The 27,006-nt window shown below is 42.6% G+C and overlaps 1 protein-coding gene across 2 annotated transcripts in view; it reads right to left on the reverse strand.

Annotated features, from left to right (window-relative positions):
* The window catches only part of dpf1 (double PHD fingers 1), a 44,095-nt gene that overhangs the window by 8,276 nt on the left and 8,813 nt on the right, over positions 1-27,006 (reverse strand). The window contains exons 2-9 of one of the 2 annotated variants that reach the window (XM_029446569.1): positions 24,501-24,530; positions 23,250-23,410; positions 22,287-22,394; positions 21,484-21,611; positions 19,980-20,069; positions 18,900-18,978; positions 18,642-18,773; positions 688-807 (exon numbers count right to left, since the gene is read on the reverse strand). In XM_029446569.1, the coding sequence (XP_029302429.1) occupies positions 688-807; positions 18,642-18,773; positions 18,900-18,978; positions 19,980-20,069; positions 21,484-21,611; positions 22,287-22,394; positions 23,250-23,410; positions 24,501-24,530 (848 nt within the window). The remainder of the gene's footprint in view (positions 1-687; positions 808-18,641; positions 18,774-18,899; positions 18,979-19,979; positions 20,070-21,483; positions 21,612-22,286; positions 22,395-23,249; positions 23,411-24,500; positions 24,531-27,006) is intronic. The other variant, XM_029446570.1, reaches the window with a different exon arrangement.

The raw sequence follows: 27,006 nt of genomic DNA on the forward strand, positions 1-27,006 counted from the left end.
CTTCCACAGCATGGTATACCGTTTAAGAAGTTTTAAAGTATTTTCTACCTTTCAGGCAGCCTTTCTCCTTTCCATACAGAAGGAAAATCAACTTGCAGAGAATCACTGATGAAAAGGCAAAACATCACAGTGAAGTAACACCTCTATTTGAACAGATATGTAGGTTAGTGTTAAGTTAATTGCTAAAAGACACATATAGTTTGAGGTGATGCTACCTTGTTAGCTAACATTTGTGAGTTAGCATTTGTAATGAATGTCTATTTTTTATGTGAAGAACCTACAATAACGTGTATGTTTTCACCACATGTATTTTGTCCTTCATGGCCACCATAGTTTTAGACAAATGGCTATCTGGTATCAGTTTTAAGTCTCTGCAAATTGATTTTCAAATTTTAGTGAAAGTTTAAGCCACTAGTTGCTTGGAAGGTGAGAAAATACCTCAAAATGCAAAACATTACAGCAAATGTCTTTTAAAAAGGTTAAGAGTACTGTACATGATTTGTTGTAGATGAGCTATAACAAAAAAACACTGGTATGGTCCATCCACTTTAAGCGTAACAGGAATCGAAACTTGCATTTATTTATATTGTAAATACGAAATCTATACTCAACAAATAAAACACACAATTGTGCATCAACAGAGTACGGCCTTCCTCCTGCCAATCATCCCCTTCAGCGGTGCCCTACCTGAGCGTCCACAGTCTGCACAGGAGATAAGGTCTTCAGGACAGCCAGTCTTCTTTGAGCCTCCGAGGCAGAAGTCGCAGTAGCCGTTGGCGATCACTGAGCCGTCCGGTGCTTTCTTGGCTGGAGGAAGAAAAAGAAAAGAGAAGCTGGTAAGGAAAAATGGGACTTCAGTTTACTCCTGTCTGGGCTCTCAGAAAAAAGGGGATGAAGAGCAGAGTGTAAACTCATAAGTCAGTGTTGGGAAATGTTGCCCTGGAGTGACAGAGCTGTATCAATATCTATAAAGTGGAGAGGGGAAGACGATAAAAGTAAGATCAAGAGAGCGGCCTTCACCGAAGTGTTCTGAGAAATAAACAACATCGTCGACTGAGTCATGGACCGCAGAATGCATTTGAAAAAGGGGGGCCATAAGTTCACGTGGAGGAGCAGGGGGACATATGCATTGAAACAGACATAGGCTTCTAGTACTGGTGTATGAGTATTTAGTAGTTACAGAACTTTTGGATTTCAATACCCAAGCCAGGCTACAGGACAAAGTGACTGAGGGGGCTGCTACAAATAAGGAGGGGGGCTTTTTTTTTTTTTTATAAAACAAAATGTATTGATTTAATCATGCGATAGCGTCAGAAAGGCTATAAAACAACAACAACAACATAAAGCTACCGTTTAAAAATCATCATCAGAGGGAGGTGCGTAGAAACAGCTCGCAGCTCGCGTCTCTCTCTCTCTCTTCTCTTTCTCTCTTTCTCTCTCTCTCTCTTCTCTCTCTTTCTCTCTCTCTTTCTCTTTTCTCTCTTTCGCTTCTCTCTCTCTTTCTCTCTTTCTCTTTCTCTTCTCTTTCTCTTTCTCTCTCTTTCTTTTTCCTTTCTCTCTCTCTTTCTCTCTCTCTCTTCTCTCTTTCTCTCTCTCTCTCTCCTGTCCCTCTCTCTTTTCTCTCTCTCTCCTCTCTTTCTCTCTCTCTTTCTCTCTCTTTCTCTTTCTCTATCTCTTTTCTCTCTCTCCTTCTCTCTCTCTCTCTTCTCTCTCTTTCTCTGCTCTCTTCTCCTTTCTCTCTTTCATCTCTTCTCTCTCTCTTTCTCATTTCTCTTTCTCGTTTCTTTCTTTCGTCGTTTCATCTTCCTCCTCTCTTTCTCTTTCTCTTTCTCTCTTCTCTCTCTCGCTCTCTCGCTCTGCTCTTTCTCTTGTCTCTCTATTCTTTACTAAAAATGCGTGTGCAGACTAAGAAAAGCGAGTTACTGTGCTCTGTCTGGTCTACGATCTTTAACAGAGTATTATGACTGAACAGTGAATGATCAGAGGTAAAAGGTAAAACAAAGAAGAAGAAGAAGAAGAAGAAGAGAGAAGAACTAAAAAGAAGAAGAAGAATAAGAAGAGAAGAAGGAATAAAAGAAGAAGGAGGTCCATAATTCACCATGTTAGTCCACACTGCGCACCATCCCACAGCACAGCGCTCTCTCTACCTCTTTCTCCTTTTCCATCTGTTTGCTTTGGTAAAAACAAGCACTGGTGTAGGCCTGCGCTGGAGCCTGGGACTCCCGGCTCACCCGAGTGGGAGATGGGGAGGCACAGAGACGGACGTCTGCTGGAAGCCCCTGGTGTCAGGTAAATATTTTCAGGAGTGGAGGAGGAGATAAAAGAGGAGGAACCAAAGAAACACGAGAGTGTGAGTGTGAGTGTGTGTGTGTGTGTGTGTGTGCGTAAGGGATTTTGCGGGGACAGACCTGCCGTCATGCTGAGCAGAGAGGCAAGTGCTCCACGTGAAGCCATTTCATAATGATTATTAACAAGAGAGAAATTCCCCCTGCCTGCCCGAGTGCTGCGTGCATGCATTCCACGTCTACCCCCCCATCCTTCTGTCTGACTGTCTGTCTGCCTGCCTGTCTGCCTCCTGCCAGTCTAACTGCTGTTGATTGCATAATCACTTTAATGGAAGCAATCACATAACCACTGCAGACTATTTTGTATGTGCGCTTTCTTCTCTAAGATGTAATGCACTGGATGGGTCCTTCACAATGACTCACCAGGCAGGTCAGAGCAACAGTGAATAAAATAGAGTGGATTACACAGGTACACACTCACACATACATACAGTATGTAGTAGGCATGCACAGAAAGCCATTCCTCCTGCAGAAAAACAAAAGACACTGGCACGCAGACAGACAGTGCTGTAGGTGTTATTGTGTGCGCGTCCATATGAGAGACAGAGAGAGAGGTCCTTAATTCATCCATTTCAGGGGTGGAGTCTTGTTTGGCCGGAAGGGGAGGGGGGTGAGTGGAGGGTGGATTTGGTAGAAAAGAGGGTGAGAAGAGAAGGAGGAGTGAGAGAGATTGGGTTTCTACTTCACAGAGTCTGGCTTTAATCCTCTGAGAAATAAAATAATAAAAGAAACTCTGATCAGGATGAGAGACAGACAGACAGAATACAGGGGAGGGGAGGGAAATAATAAACTGTACCTGCTACTAAAGAATTCAACAGGAGTGTGCTGAGCAGAAAAAAATAAAGCAAGAGGCTGTCATCTATAGTGAGAATGTAACTGCATAGGACTTTACTGCTGTGCTGTGCACTTTCATATGTGGTGCAATGATGAGCACCAAGGTGGAGACACTGTATCAGCATCAAAAGAAATAATAATCAAATGTACTTATACTCGTTACCATGTACACAAATTTACTGGGTGTAAGATTATTCTTTTTTTAAATGGTGGATGTACTGAACTGAGACGGTTGTCTTGACCATGGCTACAGACAAACACTGTAGTACCGGGAATTCACAATTTATTATTTCGACACAGATGGTCCCATCCTCATAATTCTCAGTAATCTCCTTTTCTAGTGATTATATGAGATCTTGCTGGTGTCAGCTTTTTCAAATTGAGAGTTTCATTATAGAAATAACACCTGCACATCATCAGACCTGTGTGCTGGCGAGGGTTAGGCAGTTATTTCCTGGCCTATTTTCTTCCCCCTTTATTCAAAATAATCAGGAAGTCAGTGTAGTTTTTTTATATTTTTATCGCTGACATGCTGCGATGATATTGAATTGTGCAAAAGCACATCAGAAGGAGGTTGTTGTCATTATTATAGCGTAGTAGCAGTAGTACATTATGGTCAAAATAAACAGAATACAGAATTTATTTCCAATAATTGTCTTCAAATTCTCCTGTCAATCAAACTTGTATATGCCCAGTACCATTGAATTAGTGCAACATTTGACTTTCATTCAAAATGTATATAATGTATGTCTTCAACACATCCCAAAATGACGTCCCTATAATTTTAGGTTCAGAGTCTACAGTTAGCAGTGCTGTGAAATCTGAATTTGCTGTTCACCATAGACTGTATGTAAGAAGTGGAGGTAGTCACCATGATGCCACCTATTGGTTTGTGGACTACAGTTTTGAAGCCTCGAGTTCGCCATTTTGACCGTCACTCTCTTGAAAACACCCAGACCAGGACAGCACTGTGGAAAAAACCTGTCAATCACAAGATAGCCACGCCCCTAAAGCATACCTTGCCTTATCGTCTATATCGTCTAAACTTGTCAGTAAAATGTTTACTGAGGTAATAAATCGAGTGAGAGGTTGGGTCATTTTCTGATAGACTTCTACACATTCAGACTTCTCTTTGCAACCAGTGGAGTCGCCCCCTGGTGGCCATTAGAAATAACGCCGGTTCAAGGCGCTTCCGCGTTAGCTTCACTTTTCAAGCGCATAGTTAGGCGCTTGCTGCTCACTGTTGAGTGGATTAAGTGCAGGGAGTCATTTCGGACACGTTTACCACGTTCACCCTCTTAGTTTAGCATGTTAGCATGCTAACATTGCCAATTAGCACTAAACAAAGTACAACTGAGGCTGATGGGAATGTCATTTGTTTTGCAGACATTTGGTCAAAAACAAAGACTTGAACCTGTATGAAGAAGTCCTGCTCCATATGAATGAGGAAAAGAATGCTGTAGATAAAGACTTGAACAATGAACATACAATGTATTTACTTTTTAAAGATCAACAGTAGCCAGATGTTTACTGATCGTAGCAGAAGGACGTATAAAGCTGCAGAGACATATGTGGCGTGCAGCCCTGGAGCCAATGCAAACACGTTTTTGTCTTCTTGTTCTGGTCAAATAAATTGCTTTTATCTTTGCTGCTTTTATTTGGGCTCACTGCTGCTGATTGGGCCTCACAATCCCTGGTGGGATAAACTAGACAGGCACACATGTTGGTAGCCACACACATTCAGGCTACATTTTATCTGTGTCTAGGTGTGTGCGTGTGCATCTCTGTTTGTCTTTGTAGTCGTGCCTGTGTGCGCACACGCGTGTGTGTGTGTGTGTGTGTGTGTGTGTGTGTATGCCCCAGAGAGTGAATCAGCAGGTCCTGACGCATGTGAGTGAGTCGGAGCTGCCCGCTGGCCTGCCTGCATGGAGGAAAAAACTCCATCAATGATTAAACGCCTGCGGCCATGTTTCAGAAGCCGCCTGCAACCACAGACACGCCATCGCCGGCAAAGGGAGGGAGGGGTGAGGACAGTGATAGAGAGAGAATAAAGAGGAGTGAGCTAATGAGCGAAAATAAAACAGATATAAGCCAGGTTGAAGAAAGGAAGATTGCACGTCAGGTGGTTCTTTTTTCTTTCTCTTCATCCGAACCCCTACGTTTTACCTCTCCTCCTTTTCCTCTCTGTCTCTAAATCTTTACCTTCTTTAGTCACCCTGCTCCAAACCTCTCTCTTTCTTTTCTTACCTCCAAGTCTCCCTCCTTTACCTGACCCTCCTCTCCCTCTCCTCTCTCACTCCCTCCCTCCCCTCCCTCCCCTCCGCTCCTCTTCCAATTACCAGGAGGAGTATGAGCAGAACCGCACACTTCACAGCTTTCAAGTGTTGGAGAGAGATCCTCCTGGGAATTATCCAGCAAGAGATGAATCCTCAAATGCTCCTCACCCACCCACCCTCCCCCCCACAACACCTACCCGTCCCAATCCTTCCTCCCTTTCTGCTTATAATTTCTCTCTCCCCCTGACTCATTTTCTCTTCCTTCCTCCTCCATGCTGCTCCTTCGTTACCTTGCGTTGTTATTTCGCTCTTTGAACCGTGTCTTGCCCTGCTCCTGTTTCAATTGAAGTCTCTCTTCTCACAAAATAATTGTACATTCTTTCATTTCTCACTTTATTTTATTTAGTTTTATGCGTAATTTATGTATTCATTAAATACAAAGCAATTTTTTTTTTTTTAAAACATGCATTTAAAATGTTGCTGGTTAAAATGAGATAAATCTTGTTTTTCGTGAATGAGAAACTTTTGTTTCTCCATTTCTTTTAAATCATTTTGTTGTTTTTTTTCGTTTGATGTATCTTCTACACGTCAATCATTCAGATTATATATCTTCTTCATAGATTAATGGAATAATTAACTTTTTGTAATCATTGCACTGACACTTAGCACTAGATAGCCTATGTCACTGTGTGTGACCAAAACGTCCACATTTCATGAGTTTAGACACTTTGCGTCGATGCATTTTACAGATAATTCAAAGGGTTTTTTTAATGGTCTATTTGGCTTTAATAAGTCGGAGAATGAAACATGGTCTTCATTAGAAAGTGACAGAGTAGCAGAGTAGTTTTCACAATAAGAGAAACAATTGGACTGCAATGGAAATAAGTGAACTTATCACAACCCTTTGTGAGAATAATTTTATTTAAAGATTATGTGAATAATGGTGACCTGGGTAAGAAGAATATTGCTTACAGTGTGTAATCAAGAAAAGGAGCGTGACAACATGACTGTGAGAAAGTACAGGAGTAGAAGATGTGACCAGATCAATATTCCAGGTACAAATATAGTCAAATACCCGACTCTGGTTGGTCAATGAACTCATCCTCTGGCCGGCCGCAGTGGAAGCCTCATCAACTTAGTGCTTCCATCCAAGAAGAATTACCTCTGCCACCACCCACACGCAAACAAACAGGCCTACCTGTTGACTTCTCACTTTCTCTTCCACTTTAAATCTAAAAATATTGTTTGCATATGTTTTTCTCACTTCTCTGTCTCTCTGCCTGCTCCTTGGTTTGAAAGCAAATGAAAGCATATCAACAATTTGCACGACATTTGCTTGACAGATTTAGATTTAGGTGATTTAATTGTGTCGATACACATAGAAGTAACAAACAAACACAAGTTTCCCATTATCACACAAACAAAAGGTGATTAAACAAGGCTGATGTTTGGATTAACAAGCGACTGTTGAGTGTTTTCACTTTCTGTTCTTCATAATTACCAAAGGCAACAAACACAGTACCACAGTTGTAGACGGGAGGAAGGGGTGAGGATGAAGAGATGCAAAGTTGGAGAAAGAAGAGAATGAAGACGAGGCAGGGAAGGTCTTCAAGAGCGAATGAGGCAAAAGGGGAAAGAGAAAAAGAGGGGGAAGAACAGGAAGATGAGGAAGCACAAAGAGGAGAGAAGAAAGAGAGTCGAAAAAAGTGGCTCCCGTTGTATCGGAGCAGCGGTGTGTGAAAACACACACTCTGCACTCCTGTCGCCTCACTGCTTAATGAGGAGAGCCTCTCAGGAGTAGCGCACGCACACACAAACACAATGAGAGCACACACACACTCACACACACACAGATGAAAACACCCACAACCACACACGTACAGTAGCCTAGAGTACACACACACACACACACACACACATACACACACACACACATACACTCAAAGATTTACAACCTGCCTTTACATAATAACTTTTGCCGCCCAGTTTTAGTCCCATCCCCCACTTGCTCTCTGTAACCCTCGTCCAGCCACAGTCACAGTCACAGTCACAGTCACACACACACACACACACACACACACACACACACACACACACACACACACATAATTACAAGTCACAAAAATTCATTTGAACATATATTAACCAGAAACAGAAGAATACAGACTTATTAAAAGCACACACATGTACATTCACACAGACACAAAAGCCCAAATGCTCAAGATGACATCTGCAGGTTTTTTTATGCAGCCAAGGAGGCAGAGATGCAGTCAGATGGAAACCGTCAGTCACAGATGAAAAGTCACCGGCTTCCTCTCTCTCTCTCTCTCTCTCTCTCTCTCTCTCTCTCTCTCTCTCTCTCTCTCTCTCTCACTCTTTCTCCCATCCTCTTCCTCTTTTCACTTTCATGCGTTCTCATTATTGCTGCGGCTCTCTTCTCTGCCTCTGATTCGATCTCTTCTCTGCGCTTCATTGTGCTTCATCTTTTTGCTTCCTTTTCCTTATTTGGTCTCTATTTTTTTCTTCCCTCTGCTTTACTCTCAACGAGGAAATTTGAACTCTTTCCTGCAATCCATCTGTTGTCACACTAATTCCTGCACCAGTGCCATGCTCTATTTTCCCCCATTTCTGCTCCTATTCCATTCCTGCACCCTCCAAACCTACCCCACCCCTAACCCTTACACGCACACACAAACACACACACACACTGAAGTACTACTTTCACTCACTCATGTCCAGTCAGCAGGTTGCGTAACTCCCAGTGCATTGTGGGTCTGGATGCATGCATTTGTGTGCGTGTGTGTGTGTGTGTGTGTGTGTGTGTGTGTGTGTGTGTGTGTGTGTGTGTCCGTGCGTGTGTGCAATGTGAGCTTGTGTGCAGGGATGACATTGCAAAGTAAAGAGGACAGAGGCAGTTTTGGTGCATAATAAAACTTGATCTATAGCTGCTTTGTAATCACACTGACCTGCAGAAACAGAGACACACACATACTCACCCACAGTACGTCAGACTCTGCAGTCTGCAGATATGTGCACATTTAGCGAATAGACACACATGCCAATATATCACACACGCGCACACAGACACACTTACTCCCCCATAAATCATGCATTTAAAGAAATCACACATTGACACAAATACACACAGCCCACTCCTATGTGTGTGCATACTTTGTGCACGAGTATTCACATTTGCACACACTTAAAAAGAGCCACTTAGCCAATGCAGGCTTGTGTCCCTGTCGATGAAGAGTTAAAATGCAAATAATTAATCCTATTTTGTTCCATTGAGAGAACCGGCTGGGAATGTGACTGTGAAATCCTGTTTGCATTGTGCCCAATCTCACATGGTCCACTATACTGTGCGTCAGCCCTGTACTGTCATGTGTCAAAAATGACCAGCTGGCCTAAAACATAACAAGAGCGTACAAAGGAGAATTTTACAAAAAGACATTTAAAGGGGAAATCTGCATCCCATCATTTGTGCCGTTTTGGCACTGAAATGGGGAGTTTGAGTTTCTGTAGGTGGTGCAGTTTCCTTTGTGTGTTCAGTCATGCAGTGGCTATCGCTGCTTGTGCTAACTACTAATTAGCATTTTATTCCAAACAAACCAGAATTGTAAAAGGGATCGTTTTGTGCACCAGAGGATTTTACCCAAAAAACGGCACTGTAATCTCAGTTTAGACGACAAAATTGATCATTTTTCACGATTTAAATCACAATTGCATTATGTAAATTCACATATGGACATTTTGTATTAGAGTAGAAATTATTCATGAATCCAGCATATATAAAACTGTTGATTCTCATGTCCTCCTCTCCTCTTTTACACTCACAGACAGTGACACAGACAACAAGCAGACGAGATGGATGGTGGGTGAGGGTGGATTTGGGGTGTGGAGTGGTATTGGTGGTGAGTAGGGTTGTGGTGGTGTGGGAGCTTATCCAAACATAGCCAAGACAAGTGAGTAACACAAAACAACCAGCCGGCAAGCCACAGCACCACATGTTAAGACAGAATACCAAATGAAGCAGACTCCGATATTACTCTGCCTTCACCACTCCAATTGTCTGGGGGAATCTATATGATGAATCATGAAGAGATTTTTTTTTTTGTATAACTCTCTGCTTCTCGCTCTGCTTCTGCCTTTGTCTGTTTTCTCTCTATCCCCCTATTCTTTATGTTATTCTTAATGAACTCCTCTGTGCCCCCTCCGCTCCTTCTCTCTCCTATACTTCAACTTCTTCCATTCTTCTTCTCTCTTTCTGTCTGCTCTCTTCTTCCCCTTTTCTATTCTCTCCATACCTCCCCCCCCCCCCCTCTCTCTCTCTCTCTCTCTCTCTTTTCAATGTACATAACAGTGTACTCTTTAGGAGGGAGCCCTGGCGGTATCTATGGCAACCGGATTGCTAGGCAACAGCCGATTCTCCCTTCCTTTCCTGTGCCGTGCAGTAGCGGCAACAATCAACCAATCAAAAGCTGAGGAGGAATGCCGGTGTACGTGAAAAGTTCAGAAGACATCCAGAAAAGCACTGCATGCTCTGTACTTCTGTTTCTTAACGTGGAAAACGTAAAAGTAAAAGAACAAAGAGTTAATCTGTCTGCACCGGTCGACAACTGGACGAAAAATACAATTTATTTCAAAAGAATCTTAAGAATGTTTTCCCCTGAATGTGAAACACAAAGTCAGTTTTCCTGTTGCTGCTGTGCACATGCACACACAGACAAATGATGGGCAATTTAGGCAAACAAATGCTCATTAACATTCAATTACATCTCTTTGTACACACCACTGGAGCCCATTGGAAAGAAGTTTAAAAGGAGACTCATTAAACATGGGCATTTTGGGCAATTTTCAAAATTGATTGCACTTTAAAATTGATCTTTGATATTACACTTGAGAGCAAAGATAAAAACTTAAAGCTCCTAACTTAACTTACGCTTAAGAGCGTTGACTTAACTTATCACACAAACCAATTTGAATACTTAACTCCACTCTATCCTCAGAAATCACAGTCAGAGTTTGGGGGTTTTGAAAGTTTTGGAGGCAAACAACTTTAGAGGCAGAGACTTAACATCTTCCAACACCCATTGAACTGACAAAGAATAGTCCTAGGAGAGAAACGCATCTGTAAGTGCCCAGTGACACGGCTATAAACGACAATGCAATAGCTGAGGCAATACACTAAAGAGCCAGAATCTTACCACACTCCAAATCAAGAGAAAAACAAATAGATGAAGAGAGAGAGACACAAAAACCGGGGCAATGGTGCACATATGGAGTGACAATAGACACAGGGGAGTGGCCATTTTAGGTTCTCAGCGTTGTTTTATATTGATGTTGGTTGATCAAAATGTGTCCTTCACTCCTCTGTCTGCAGACAGCGGGAGGAGGACAGGGAGGCCATTTTGAGACACAAGGAAAAAACTGGAGAGGGAAAAAAAAAAACCCACAACAACCAACAATGGTGAGTAGGAACAGAGGGATGCTGACCTTCAAAGGGCTCAATTACATGTCACACACACACACACACACACACACACACATGCTCAAAGTTGGGCATGATTGCCCAAACAGCGCATTCACACGGCTCGATGGCACACAGAAGCACAAACAGGCATACACACACACACACACACACACACACACACACACACACACACACACACACACACGCCCAAAAGAAATGCACATACATGTGTGTGTTGTGTGCATTTTTAAACACACATTCAGGCACACACACACTCAGTGTCCCTGCTGCTCCACACTGTAGGACCGTCTGTCCGTCCAGATAAAGTGGCCTCTGAATCTCAGTTCTGATTTGAGAGGGGGGATTTAATGACAACTACCCCCCCATCATTCTCCCTCTCCCTTCTTTGCCTCTCTCTCTCTCTCTCTCTCTCTCTCTCTGTCTCTCTCTCTCTCTCTTTCTCTCTCTCTCACTCTTTCTCCCTCTCTCTCCCCCCCTCTCTCTCTCATTCATTCACAGTTGTTGTTTCGTTCAGTTTGTGTCCTTGTTGCAATCTATTTATCTTATCCCTGCTATTTCACTTTCTCATTTACCTCTTTCACAAACTTACCTCTCCCTCTCTCTCTCTCTCTCTCTCTCTCTCTCTCTCTGTCTCTCTGTCTCTCTCTCTCTCTCTCTCTCTCTCTCTCTCTCTCTCTCTCTCTCTCTCTCTCTCTCTCTCTCTCTCCATACCCACAAAACCAATTTTCAGGTGGACACTGCAGGGCCGACCTCTAAAGTAAACATCCCCCTTATTCATCCACTTCTCCTCCTCCTCCTCTTCTTCTTCGTTTCCCCCCTTCGCATCCCTCCTACCATCACATCAATGCCAAAGGAGCCCCCACCCCATATCCAACTCTCCCTTCCTCCCCCCCGCCTTCCCTCTCCACCTCCAACCTTCTGTTTGGAAGAGAGTATAAAAAAAAAAAACATAGTATGTGGCGCAGTCATGAATTTTAATGCCACTGCTCATTTTAAGTAAATAGTATATCAGCTGGGATCCAGATATACGGGGGGGGGGTTTAGTATTGGTGGTTGATTCTGGTGGAGATGATCAGGGGGAGTGTAGACACAAAACAAAGAAATAAATTAAAAAGGAAACCCAAAGCTGGATGATGAATGAAGCAAAGCAGGAGAGAAGAGAAGCAGAGAGGGATGGGAGAGGAGGGTTACATGAGGATGCAGAGCTAAAGGCGAAGAGGAGAAGTGGTGAAAGATGGACAAAGCTAAAGAGAGGGAAGGAAAATCTCATCTCCTGATGGAATAATCTCTCATTTATCACACTGATGAAAAAACAGAGAGAGAATGGAGCTGCATGAGGTTCAGAAAAGATGGAGTTGCATAGTTTGGGTGATATTTTTCAGCTCACACTTGTGTAGTGGATGTACATGTACATACTATAGCGTCTAGACAGCATTTTGAGCCAGAAGTTACCATGAATTATGCATGCAGGGTTGCTCTCATTCGGGGGACCTATGTTAATATTATTACATATGTGGCAATGGGTAGAGGGTGGTGGAGTCTCCTCCATGACACTCAGCAAATTGGGGAAAGCTATAATGGCGTACACACACATTAATTCATGCACACACACACATGTATGAGCCTTGCAAATGCACTTGTGCATGTGGACACACACATACACACCAAGCCAAAAGGCTAAGCTTCCTTTTTCATTTCAGCAGAGAAGATTGCATTTTCTGAGGCTGTGTGCATGGTTGTCTGTGTGTGTGTGTGTGTGTGTGTGTGTGTGTGTGTGTGTGTGTGTGTGTGTGTCTGTGTGTGTGTCCGTGCGTGTGCGTGTGTGTGTGTGTGTGTGATTACTGACTGTTTGGGAGGGAGTGATGGGGGATATTAAACGATTCAAATGCTGTCTCTCCTGCTCTCCTCCACTGGAGAGACCCAAGACTGCAGCATGGCCACACACACAAACACACACACACAATTGCACACAAATACTGGGCCAGCCTTATCGTCAGACAGGCCAATTTAAAAACACACACTGCCAATTAACTGAGAGGCAGCACAGTTTCAGTGTGGACATTGTTGTAGTGCAGCATACACAGATAATGTGGATCTGTATGTTTTTGTGTGTTTATCTGCATTCTATTCTGAGCAAATTGCTTGTTTTAAGACCGGGAGGAACAAAGACAGTGGATGAATTGTCTGCACTCTCTTTTCAAATGTCCACAGCTATTTCTCTTGCTTTTTTTGAGTGTGAATAACTGTTGCCATTTTACTAACGATTACTGACCAAAACCCAGTCAGTCTCCCGCAGGATAAATGCATACTATTGTCCTTAAAATAAGTGCTCAAAAGCAGACAAAACACGCAGACAGAAGATAACACAGAACAAAAACCACACACTGATAGAAAACTGGCCCTTGGGGTGAAAATAAATAGCTACAAGAAACCAAGACGGCAAGCAATTTGGTTAGTGTAGATGCTGCAGCTGACAGGAAGGGAGGCTTGAGGTTTGATTCATGACCTGTTCATAGAAACCTAAATATTTGCTTTACTTGTTGTTCACTGGCATTTATTGCTTTCTTATGGAACCCTTGATAGATGTAGCAGAACCTTTGTAGCCTTCCGCTAAGTGCAATCTTGGGATGCCCGCAGTACTGGTATATACAGTGGACACTACCATTTAACGCTTTTTACTGCTCAAGCGATTTTGGACAATTGTGCTCTACTATTTAAATGCCTGCACAAACCTGGTCCCCTCCAGGTTTTGCACTCGGCCCCTTTACAGCTTTAGGAAGTCTGCCAAAACTCAATAACTCTTACTTCCTGCAGTTCATCTTATTAAATATAAGCCAAAAGTCCCATAGGGAATGATGTGACCAATATTCAGTGGGAGTAAATGTCCCTGAGCCAGATGTACATGAGACATTTTTCATGATGGCCATTATAACTTGTCCAACGCAGGTGTAAGTAATAATATTTATAGTCGCCACATTACATTAAATTGTTCCACGTAGTGCCAAGAAATGGTTGTTATACATTATTGGAGCACCCAACTGGAACGGAGCCATCATCAATAGAGGACGCAAAACTTCAAAATGTTTAACTTCAATACAATAATAACTTTGCAAATTGTGCTCTTCCTTGAAAAGGCGATGGCAGTCTCCATGCACCGTGTGGGCCTTCAAACCCCATCGCCAGAGACTGTTGATATTGGATGATTACATTTAATGCAAATGTTTTCTGAATTCTTGCTTTCTTCAGTAGCTGCACACTGGTTACAGTATGTTTAAAGTCAGGGAAAGATTGTGAGTATGGCAAATCAACTATGTTAAAAGTATGATTAGGGTTAAAGAACAAAAAACACCTTGTTAACGTGAGAGAAAAGTTGTGGTTACAGTTAATAAAAAGGCACACACACGTTGCAGGACTGTCTCCTGCATGATAGTCGAATATGTTACACTACAACCTCAACAGCCGTACTTTCTGCCTGGACACGCGACATGCTGCGTTGGAACTGAACGTTGACACTGTGCGGGGCCTTCAGGATGGGATAAACTCACGTGTATACTCCCTATGATGCCTACACCGCAACAACACTGATCATCTGTGATAATGATCTATTATTGTGATTGTAAATTGCATGATAACATATATTTATCCTAATCAAGACAAAAGTCTCCAGCCATGCTAGTGGCTCTGAGAGGCATATATGTACATCTGAAATATAAATGTATAGTGTGATTGTAATTTCCCAGAGTGTATGGTGTTTGTTCACTGACAGTTATTTGGAGCTGATGAGCGTTGATTGAAGAGCTGTTTGTTCCCTCATTGAGATGATGTACCATGCTAACATTTGCTAATTAGCACTAACAACAAAGTGCTGCAGAGGCTGTCATTTGTTTTGTCAGTATTTGTTCATATAGTAAATCAAAGTACTGAACAAATTGCAAATTGGGGGAATGATTTATCCAATCCAATAGTTTGAAGACCTTTTACTCATGAATTTGAACTTCATGGTGGCACTAGATGAAAAGTCAGGGGATCACCAAAGTCATTAGGATTCATCCTCTGGGGACAATGAATGTCTGTACAAAATGTAATGGCAATCCATCTTATAGTTGTTAAGTTATTTTAGTCCAGCATGGCTAAAAGTACCTGTTTTTTGATTGTATTAAGATATGATATGCCACGCCATGCCAAAAACATCTGTGCCCCTGACTTTGTGCAATCTACATGCATACCTACACTGCCTGGCAAGAAGTGCCGGAGACATTAGCAAGCAATACCGTGGGTCTTCATTACTACCTCATGATATTCAGGACCAGTGCATTAATGGATAGTCATTAAGCCGTTGATAGCTGCAGCCATACTGTGTGCTGTAAATTGAAATGTACACAGCAGTAGAGTGTGATGGTAATTTTCCAGAGTGTACGACTGGTGTTTGTTCACTGACAGTTATTTAGAGCTGATGAGTGTTGATTGAAGAGATTTTTGTTCCCTCATTGAGATGATGTATTTGTGCAGCAGCTGTTGAAACTGTCTGAAGTGTTACGTTAAAGGTTCAACGTGTAATTCTGAGCCACCTGCTCCAAAGAAACAGGGGGCAGTATTTCCCCTCTAAACTGTGTCCATACAATCTCTAATGTACATATTGTAGTAGTATGGCATATTTATTGTATTCTAATGTATTCTTTATATTGTGTGTTTACTCCTGTGTAATGCCTGTCAGTCAGTCAGCGGGCAAGAATACCAAAATCGACCAAACTCCTGAAACTGTTTTATAATCTTCACGTGGGGCTGATCATCTGTGTTTACTGGGGCACTAATGCTAACCGGGGCTGTAGTCCGTGTAACGTTAAGTCAGTTTGTTTCTTGGACTAAATCCAAAGTGGCAGAAACTAGAACACGACCCGCATATTCGTCTCATCTTCCCGGTGGTGCCGCAGCCAGGAGAGCAGCCCTCCGGGGGGGGGGGGGGGGAGAGGTCAGTAGAGCCGTCACATGGAGCCTCCGTCACATGGAGCCTCCGTCAGTGGTCGAAGAGACTTGAGCTCAGCGAGAACAAGCCCCAAACCCTACAGTCACAGCGGGCTGCTGGACCTGTGTAACAGCAGCAGCAGGGAGTCTGCAGTTCCCCGGTGCTGTGGGCTGAACTCGAGCTAACTGCTAACTGAAGCTACACCGTTTCCCGGGGCTGCCGACAGCTGTACGCTCGGCGAAACAGACTCCTGGCAGCTGTGAGGTGGTGCGGGTGGTTTTCTCAGTTTCTGCCACTTTGAATGTAATCCAATAAACAAACTATAAAACAGAGACGGAACATGGCTGTAATATTTACAAGCGAGTCAGGAACAATACATCCATGTTCAGGCAGCTATGCTTCTTCTCGCTGTACTGAAGGCAGACTTACTACAGTGACTCACTATCGCCTCTAGAGGAACACGTCACGTGTTTCCCCTACCATTGTCTTGGAGGGGCGCTGCGCCCCGCCAACAGAGCCCCGCGCCCGCCCCGCCAACAGGGCCCCGCGCCCCGCCTGAAATTCAAGGTGTTTTTTTTTTCTCAAAATATTAAAAACATATATATTTTATATTCACAACTCACTTTTCACATTCACAGGTTCTCTTTTATTAAATAAACTAAACACTTATGCTATTGATCTAATTTATGTGCTCGTTTCAGTTTGTACTGTCTACTTTGCTCTTTCACATTCTCTCCTTTGAAATTGAGTTGCATAATTAAAGTGCAATGTGTAAACATACCTTTTTATGGTGCAAACAATAGCCTACTAAGCTATTAAAATGATAATACGTAGCTAACAGTAATTTAGCATAGGTTAGCTAGCTCACGACATCGCACAAGGATTCGAGGGGAACAGTGAGACAAAACTATTACATGGGAGGATTTAGAGGCGGATTTATCTTTGCTAATAATATTCAGATTTCAGATTCATGTTACTGTAATGTGTATTTTCAGACATAATAACTTACATTTTTGAAAAACATTATTTATTTTAACAATAATTTGGTATAATTATTATAATAGAGAGAGAGAGAGAGAGAGAGAGAGAGAGAGAGAGAGAGAGAGAGAGAGAGAGAGAGAGAGAGAGAGAGAGAGAGAGAGAGAGAGAGAGAGAGAGAGAGAGATGGAGAGAGAGAGAGAGAGAGAGAGAGAGAGAGAGAGAGAGAGAGAAAAGTAAAATTACCCTTGGGCTAAGTTAGCCTTGTGTCATATTCTAGGTATTGACATGGAACAACAAGCAGAAGTGTGGCAATCAGCTTCCAATAGAGTAAAACGCATATTAATGTAGGAGACGCGCACATGATGCAGGTCTACTCAATGCATGTTTGAGCCCTGTTTGTCCTCATTAATATTGGGGTTTATTGTTGTTGTCACTGTCTCTGCTAGAAGCTCCCATCTGCAACTGTAGCTGCATAAACTCAGATTTTCTCCTTCATTTTTAGACTTTTAGCCTGTTCACCAAAGCCAACGCTTGACCCTTGTTTAACCCAAGTCAAGAGTTGTGTCAAGAAGCCTGGTGACCCATTTGGATCCATTTGGTGACCACAGTTTTCACCCGCATCACTGTGTCAGGCTGAAAAGGGAATAAGTGAGAGCTGATGAAGTCAGCTAAACTAAGAACTCCACTGGGAGAAATCGTATCCTTCAACCACACTAGTGCACACTCTGGATTTGGCTCAGTCAGCACTGTAACTGTCTATAATGCTGCAGGAGGAACTCCAGGGCGATCAATAGCGCTTGATAATATTCTGATTATTAAAGGGATAGTTCAGTTGTTTTGAAGTGGGGTTGTATGAGGTACTTATCCAAGTCAGTGTATTGCATACAGCATATGGGGATCAGCAAACCCCCAGCTTTTAGACAGAGTGGAGTACAAATATAAAAGCTAAGCATACGGATGTGGACAGGAGCAGCAGCTAAACTTATTTTAGCCACCTAAAAAAAGGTCCACCTAGAAAAATCAATATCAGTTTAAGCGTACACTATATTTAGAACATATTCTCACTTTACCTTTCCAAAAGGGAACTGAAGCCGTTATCGCTTCTCTCTTCAAAACCAGCAGACTCCTTTGACAAAAACAGTCATTTTAACTAACACATACATAACACAGAAGTAGCTACCGCTGCCTCAATCAGTTTGTTTCTGTTATTGTGTGACTTTGGTGTTCAAAGGTAGTTTGAAATCACCAAAGTCACAAAAGAACACAAACAAAAATGTTATCGAGGCAGCGGTAGACCAGCAACCACTGTGTCCTGCAAGGTAAAATTACTGCTTTTGAGTCTGGTGGCTTTGAGGAGAGAATAGATGGATATAATGGCTTCACTACCCTGTCGGAAAGTGCTGTCTGACGGCAAGGTAAAGCCGTGAAAATACTCTAAATATACGTTACACTTAAAGTGATTTCGTTTTTTTTTTTGGGTGGGCCTTTTTTAAAGTGGCTAAAATAAGTTTTGCTCTTGCCCCCCCATTCACAGCAGTGCATTGTTTAGCTTCTGTGCTGATACTCTGGGGCATGCCATCTGCTATCTGCTGTAGGTAATACACTGACTATGGATAAGTACCTTATACAACCCTACTTCAAACATGCCAAGCCCTCCCTTTAAGAAATGTTGAAATGATCCTGAAACTGCTAAAAACCAAAAACTCACATGAAGTAAATAATGGATGAGAACTGGACAGCAAACTTACGCTTGTGGTTGTTCTTGCGCTGGAAGGGTAGCGTGTGTCGCTCCGAGTCTTCTTCCCCCTCCTCATCTGCCAGGTGTGTGTGAGTATAATGGTAACTCAGCCCTGGGCGGTTCTTATAGCGCTTTCCACAGACTGTAACACACACACACAAACAGTGTATACAATTAGTTTTTACAAGTCTTACAAGTGTAAGTTAAGAATAAAATAGTAAGGAGAAACAGTGAAGAAGCAACAAAGAAATAAAGTTGCAACGCTCACTGTCACAGACGTAAGGCTTGTCTCTGTCTTCAATGGCAGACGGCTCTTGTCTCTTCCTCATGCCCCCGACACCGTAGGCCTGCAGAGAGCACAACCACATACACACACACTTGTGTGAACTCAGACAGCCACATACACACACACTTGTGTGAACTCAGACAGCCACATGCAGAATCACACATAAGATAGAAAACAAAAAGTTTGAACTTCCACACTTGTCACACAAGTCCTGCATAGTCACACATATGCAATAAAAAAGAGCGTAACAGCACACTTCACAGACACACACACACACACACACACACACACACACACACACACACACACACACACACACGTTTGCATTCTAATCATCTGCTCTCAGTGTAAAGCTCCACTTCCAGCAGGAGGGGGCTGATGACACTTAGCAGGGGAGCAACAGCTCCAATTAGCAACCCTGGTGTCTGTGTGTGAGCATGTGTATGCGTGTGATGATTTTCAGAATACATTGTTAACACTTGATTATCTTCCCATAGGACGCCCAAAAAGAGTCTGATCTAATCAAAGTTATAGGGGAAAAAAATAAAAAAGGGTTGTCCCAGCATGATTTAAATCTCTGAATCCAATTGCATTTATTATCTGTAATAAGTGTTGGTTTGTCAGATGATATTTTACTACAGATTTAGGAATACAAAGATGTCAAACTCACTATATTAAATACAATAAATGAAACCTACAATTTCTCCATGTATTTATTGGAATGGAAGCTTTTCATTTAATCCTTGTAATATTCATTTGACTCCAGCAACACAGGGCTCTTAGATTCCATCTAAGTGTAAATCAGAAGAACTTAAGGGCTGTCATTTTATAGTGTAATGCAAATCAGAAATCCTTATGCTCTGTGACAGACAGGCAGGACACTGAACTTTCACATCACAGTTTGACTCTGAAGGTTGGTCTGGGTCAAGTCTGCAGACTTTGGTTTTCCTAGCTTGACTCTTCTACACTGACAACCAAGCAAGTTCTGTTACGGCTTGTTAGTCCAGTTTAAAATGACCAGGGAAAAAGGAGATGAATCAGGGAATGTCCTTGATGTCTTACCCGTCCTTTGGTACGGTTCTTGCGTTTCGGGACGTCTTCCTCCATCTCGTCCACATCTAACTCATGAGGGAAATCCCCAACCAGCAGCTTCTACAGATGAGAGAGAGAGGGAGAGAGAGAGAGAGAGAGAGAGAGAGAGAGAGAGAGAGAGGAGAGAGAGAGAGAGAGAGACAGATGGACTGTCAGATAGGTTAGTTTGTTTCCTTTACATTTTTTACCTTTACTTTTCCTCTCTTTTCTCGCCTTTCCCCTCAACCTTTTGCCCTGCGCCGCATTGAACCATGTTGTGGTCATGAAATTTGAGGATAGTGTATACTTCCAGGTGGTTTTGAGAGTATTCGCATAGTACCAGTGCAGGAAGCAACCGTTACCACTAAATATAGCCGAATGTGTCACCATTTCATTGCAATAAAGAATTCCATTTAAGACTTACTTAATTTACCACATAATTTAGTATTGCACTTTTTTATAAATTAGGGGACTCACAAAGTGTACATTAAGAAAAATAATCAATTAACAGAGGCTAAAATATCCTGATTCTTAATCCCTAAAATGGGTCTCAAGATCCAAAAACACTGGATCGTGTATTTCCCATAATGCAACATTGTTAATCTATTTTAAGAAACAGTCTACAACTATTTTCACAGGCTGTGTAGTAATCCTTATGAGGAATACACTGAACGTCATTTGTAAAATCAATGGACTGCCTCTTTGAGACAAGAGGCTTTTAGCTTTATTTGTAGTAAAACGCCGGCTTTATGTTAAAAGACATTAATCTGATTGTGATTATTTCAAAAAGAACAATACATTCTGTTCTCTGAAACTGAATCATGATCATAATAAGTAGTAAGGGAAGAGTTAAGTCTGCACATGGAGCTATGACAGGGCAGAGTGTTGAAATAACTCCTGCCTGGATGAGCCCTGAGCTGCGCTGGAGTCAGTGGAAGCTCTGGATTAGAGGCCCTAAACACTTCTCTATCCCTCAAAGGGCCACTGTGAGGGCCATTCACTCAACTACTGATTGATTAGCTGTCCATCTGAATTTGAGAGCAATTGCCTCAAACTAGTAAAATACTCCAGCCGGATGGGGAAGGAGTTTTTGCTCAAAAGTTACCGAGTGCAACATGCTGTAAAAACAATGACAAAGAGCAAAGAGGTGGATCGACGTCCCTTAAATGTCCCTAAAATATTTTTTGGCAAAAACACATTGAGTGGAATCCCAGTAAAACACCAAAAATGACTGCAGTGCAATCACACACAATAACAAGCATGCACACACACGCGCGGTGCCAGGAGGGAGTTGTCAGAGCCGCGGGAGCCCGTGTCACCGCCAAAACACACACTCCGAGAGAGACAAAGACAGAGACAACGAAAAACAAACACAGAGGGTAATACAGACAGATAATAAGAGACACGCAGCCTGACATAAAAACAAGACACAGAGAACAACAAAGTACAGAAGAGAGAAAATGAGAGAGGGAAGAAAGAGAAACGAGAGTCTCACCTGACACTCGCTCATTGGCTCTTCTTCCTTGGTTTCTACCTTCTTGTCCAGGGTTTCCCCGGCGAGCAGCGACTCCAACACGGGACCATCTGGTATGCCCCCCTCCTTCTTTAGAGAAGCCTCGTAGTCTGGAGGATGAGACAATTACAATCAGAAAACAGCAGAGATCTCACATTCATGCTGACATGCTCAGTTGAGCTGACAGTGCCCTGAGGAAACAGAATTTCTCTGGTTCATGACGGCACAAGAACTTCAGCTTCTGCAGTGTACAGACGCTGAAGTGATCATCTGCAATTTGCCTGAAATATCACTTGATTGTGTATTGCTTGTGGGAAGTGTCTACATTTTCTTTACAGGTGTTTTCTATTCATATAACAACCTGCTTCAGAGTGTCAGTAAATAATCAAAATATGCTAATTCATTCTAGTTTAACTGAAAATTATGATCATACATAAAACTTGATTTCTATTATGATACGCACACAAAGCTGACCTCTTGAATTTAGAGAACAAAGAGAACAAAACATCTCAACACTAACACACAAGCGGGCCAGTCATTACAAAATCATGCTGTGCAGCGAAACAGTGCTCAAATCCACAGAACTTTATTTTAAATAAAATAAATCCCCAAGTTTCCAAAAAACACCAAATTACTGATTGTTCTCAATACACAGCATACTGTATGTAATACTGTCAGACAAACCCTGCCAGCATGAGTTTAAAACGAGCAACATGCAGCTGTGGATACATACAGTAAATCCCCCAATTTCATCAGTGATAAAAGTTAACAAAATCCTTACTTACCGATCTTGAACTCGATCGGTACAAGCCGTGGGTCCTCCAGGATGTTTAGCCGTCTCTTCTTGCGCCAGCATCGGGCAGGATATGTGTACAACTGACCTGGAGCATGACCTGAAACACAGAGGAATACACAGCTCAGTTATTGGAAAAACTACTTGATTCATACAAGCATGAACAAAACATGGATGATAACATAAATAGATAGACAAAGTCTGATGTACTAGTATATCTACTTTAGTTCTAACATTTGCCAATTTGGACTAAAAACATACACACAAATGGCTAATGGAAATGGTTGTCTGTTATGGTACTGTACATGTTTCCAAACCAAAAATGTTTCATTATTAAAATATATTTTTTTATAAATATAAACTACTTTGTGTTAGTTTTGTAAAACTAAAAACTAACTAACTAACAAACAAAAGAATTGTACTGGAAGACATCAGGCAAAGCCTACAAACTCAAATCGTTAACACACTCTTGCACAAGTGCACACACACACACACACACACACACACACACACAGGAAACACAAGTGCATTCTCTCAGGAATAGTTGGTGCCAGCAGCGTATCATTGCCTACAGGGGTGTCTGATTCCCTGCCAAAACACACTGATGTTACAGAGAAAGAGAAAGCGATGAAGAAACACCCGTTGGGGAAAGTTTAAAAAAAAGTTGAGGTGTGAAAGGTAAGAGGCCTGGAAAAGAGGGAGAGGAAATGAGGGAGAGGGGAGAGGAAGGAAAACGAGACAGAAACAAGCAGAGCAGAGGAAGGAAGACAGCCGCGGGACAAACGACTGGAGAAAATAATTTGTGTAGCACAACAGCTGGTAAACACAACGCACACACCAACAAAGAAGAGTGCTCTGAAGGGCTCCTCAAGCCTCAGCCAGCCACACTTGTCACTTTATTCTGACAAGGTATTAAACACACACCTCACACCCTCACACACAGAGAAACACACACCTGGTCCGCGGTGGTTCTTCTCCATCCAGATGTAGCAGTTGCTCTGGGCCACGCCGGTCTGGGAGTCCAGGAAGGGGAGACGCATGGAGCGCTCGGCGCACAGACGGGCATTGTAGCTGCGACAGTGTTCAATGGCCTCCTTATAGAACTCCTCACCAAGACTGAGAGAGAAAAGATGGGAAGAGGAGGAGGAGGAGGAGGAGGAGGAGGAGGAGGAGGAGGAGGAGGAGGGAGAATAGAAGAGGGAGGGTGTAGGGGGGTCAAAGGTGAAGGATGAAGAGGGAATACAGTCCAACAGTTAGCAAGGGAACAGGATGCCAAAAGCAAGGCATGCTTGTGTGTGTGTCTGTGTGTGTCTGTGTTTAAGTCAAAAGAGGAACTTTCATGGACAGCTTTAGGGCAAGTTATGTATGTTTGTGTGTGTGTGTGTGTGTGTGTGTGTGTGTGTGTGTGTGTGTGTGTGTGTGTGTGTGTGTGTGTGTGTGTGTGTGTACAAGCTTAAAGCTATGCACACTTCTGAGGGTACATCATAGACTGTAAATAAGGAGTGGACGTAGTCCCCCTGAGGTCATTGGTTTATAGACTACGGTTTTAAAGTCTTGAGTTTGGTATTTTTGCCGTTGCCATCTTGTTTTTGTTTTTTTAAATCAGAAGTTACGAAAACAACCGAACCAGACAGCGGCGTGTGGCAGCGACCTGTCAATCACAAGGTAGCCACGCCTTAAAGCACATGCTGCTTCATCGTCTATTTTACACTCAATGAGACCATCATTTACTAAATGACCATTATTGAGACAATAAACTCATTAGGAACATGGTTACTGAACCATGGTAAAAAGAATGCATGTTTGAGGCACTTCTGCATTGGCTTTACTTTGTAGAGCAGGAGGTTGCAGCTTGGGGTACATGCATGTGTGTAAGTCAAAAGGGGCATTGAGAGGTCAGTCATGGGTAGCTGTGGTGTATGTGTGTGTGTTTTTGTGTGTGCGTGTGCAAGTAGACGCAGTCCTATTAACCTGGGTCACAGCAGATGAGCTGGCAAGTACACACTGTTAAAACCACACAGAGTCACACACACACACACACACGCTGTACAGTAACACATTATCCACTGAGGACAATGTCTGCACTGTATCTTCTCACCTGTACAAGTGTGAGTTTGATTAATATTCAGTGTAATATTCCTCTCTTTGTTCCTCCCTCCCTCCCTCAACTCCCCGCCTCCCTTCCATCTCTCATCCCCCCTCTTACCTGTTCTTGATGACTGCACCTCCGGATTGCCTGTAGGGAGAAGAAGAAAAAAAAACAATGGATGTGTGGTGAGTCACTCCTCCACTCCACCCTACTTCCTCTTTTTTCTCAGTCTTTTTCAAAATCTTTCCTTCACTCTGTCGCATTCTTTTCTCTCTGGTTTTGTTTTGTAGTTGTTGCATGTTTAACTTTCACACTCTGCTCATCTCTTGCTACACTTTCTTTTTTGTAAATTGTCATCCTTCTTTTCACTTCTCTCTCTTCTCTTTGTCTCTCTGCTGTTAATCACTCCTCTCTAGTGTCTTCCTGCTGAGTGCAGACATCAAGGTCACTCTATACAGACGGTAGATACAGGACACACAAAACTACTAACTATACACACACACAAGCACAGAGCTACATTGCTGGGACAACAGCGACCTGACAAAAACAGTGCAGTGCATTGCATATAACAATCAAATATCCTACATTACATGATGCCTACATTACCCACAGTTCAACTCGACTGCCGACAGTTCAGTCGGACAGTCGCTGGTGTTATGCCAGTCTTGAGCCTCAAGCTTCACGCAGAGTTGAGGAGCAGGCTTTAGAGGTCTGGTAATCTCACTTCTTTCTAGCTCCACAACCTCCAGATTATTTTTCATTTTCAAACTTGTAGTCTTCAAGCCCAACCGACGCTGACTCAAGTGACATCACTTGAGGATATTTACCAGACTTCACACAGCTCCCTCTGAATCCACAAAAGGCTTGTTCCAATCTCAAACACCTGTAACCACACTCTGATGTGTAAAATCAATGTACCCCCGATGAAGGCCACAAGCCGAAAAAGAATGGGGCAAATGATGACAGAAAATAAATTAAATTGTGTGTAAAGTATCAAAAAACTAATGAAAAATGTTTCTGGGGTTTATGCATTATGTGATTTAATGAAATATTTTGAAATCATTCAAAATTTGCAAATTTATGCTGATGGATTTGTCATGATCCAAGGAATCCAGGAGGAAGAGGATTTTATTTTACTGGCATCAAATGGCCAAAAACATCATTTTTTTATAAGAGAAAGATGATTGCATATTAGCGCTATCTGCACCAAATGTAATCAGTTCCTTGGCTCAAGGCTTAAATTTGAAACAAATTTACTGAAATAGTTTTTGCGATATCTGCTAACAGACAAAAACAACCAAACCCTCCTTGGCTGAGTTACTTATTGAAATCTTCCACAACAGCACTACAGCATGTTGTAAATGTACGAACAGAGCAGCTCATCATCTTTAGCACAATGAACGCAAAGTTAGGTTTGAAAAGATGTGACTTTTTGACGATTATTTTACACTTTAATATCCTTAAACTGGATTAAAGCTCAATTTTGACATGATGACGTGAAGAGATGTTGGAAAGAACAATTAACTGTCCTGGTTGGAAATAAGGACAAATTCAACTCAGACGTCAGACCCAGCAGATGCTGGTTAGGTCTGACAGCTTGTGCGTGGCATCTCCAAAACCTCCTAAACCAGTTCTGCAACCTTGCTGGCCATTGCTGGACGTGTGACATTTAAAGGATGTGACCGGTGTGTCAATATGTAGCGCACGCTTTGCTCATGTCTGTTAATGTTGGGAATGGGCTGCTCACCTTATGCTGAAGATGTTTCTGTGGAGCTCAGTGCCTGCGATCGACTGTATGACCAATAGAGTATGTTATGGTCACATTGGAGGTGCGTCACCAGAACTTTTCCTCTACTCGTTTCACTTTGCTTAAGTGCTGTGCAAGTGGCCTTCCTTGTAGTTTACAATAAACAAATGAGGAGTGGAGCAGGTTGGAGGCCTGTCCAGAAAATAGCAGCTGCATCCACACAGCCAGTCAGATACTGCTCACCCATTATAAGGCACTGCGGATAAAAGCAACACCTATATGCTTGAATTTTAAAGCAGAAAATATATCTACTGTTTGCATATAAATAATCATGAGAAGGGCGAATGAACACTCACACTGAGAGGTGCTCCAACAGTCACATACGTTAAACAACACAGGTTCAGAAAGCTTTGCATGCTGGATTCTAAATAATAAGAGGAACATGGTGAATAAAATACTTTAAGGACTTCAAGGCTCCACTAGTGACCAAACTGAAATTGTCTACCAGAGAGAAGGAAAAAAAGACAACATTCAAAATGTAAAACAGCTCACCCCCTGAGCCCCCCCCCCCCCCACCCCCCCCACCCCCTTCTTCAACAGCCTCCTCACTTCAAACCCACTCTCTTCCATCCCTCCATCACCTCCACCCCTCTCTCCTCCGCTGCCTTCAGAGGAGAATGAGTCGGACCCTTCTCGATAATAAGTTGACAGCTGTAGAAAATGGCTTCTTTCAATTTGGGTGCTCACAATCTCATTATATTGTGATAGGAGAGCTGCATGACTGTTTGCCTGTTTAGAGGCTCGTACGGGAGAAGAGCTGAGGCACTCGAAGTGGAGCCTGAGAGGGAGATAGACAAAGAGAAAGTTGGTAGAAGA

Source organism: Cottoperca gobio, chromosome 13, assembly GCF_900634415.1.
Source record: "Cottoperca gobio chromosome 13, fCotGob3.1, whole genome shotgun sequence".
NCBI lineage: Eukaryota > Metazoa > Chordata > Actinopteri > Perciformes > Bovichtidae > Cottoperca > Cottoperca gobio.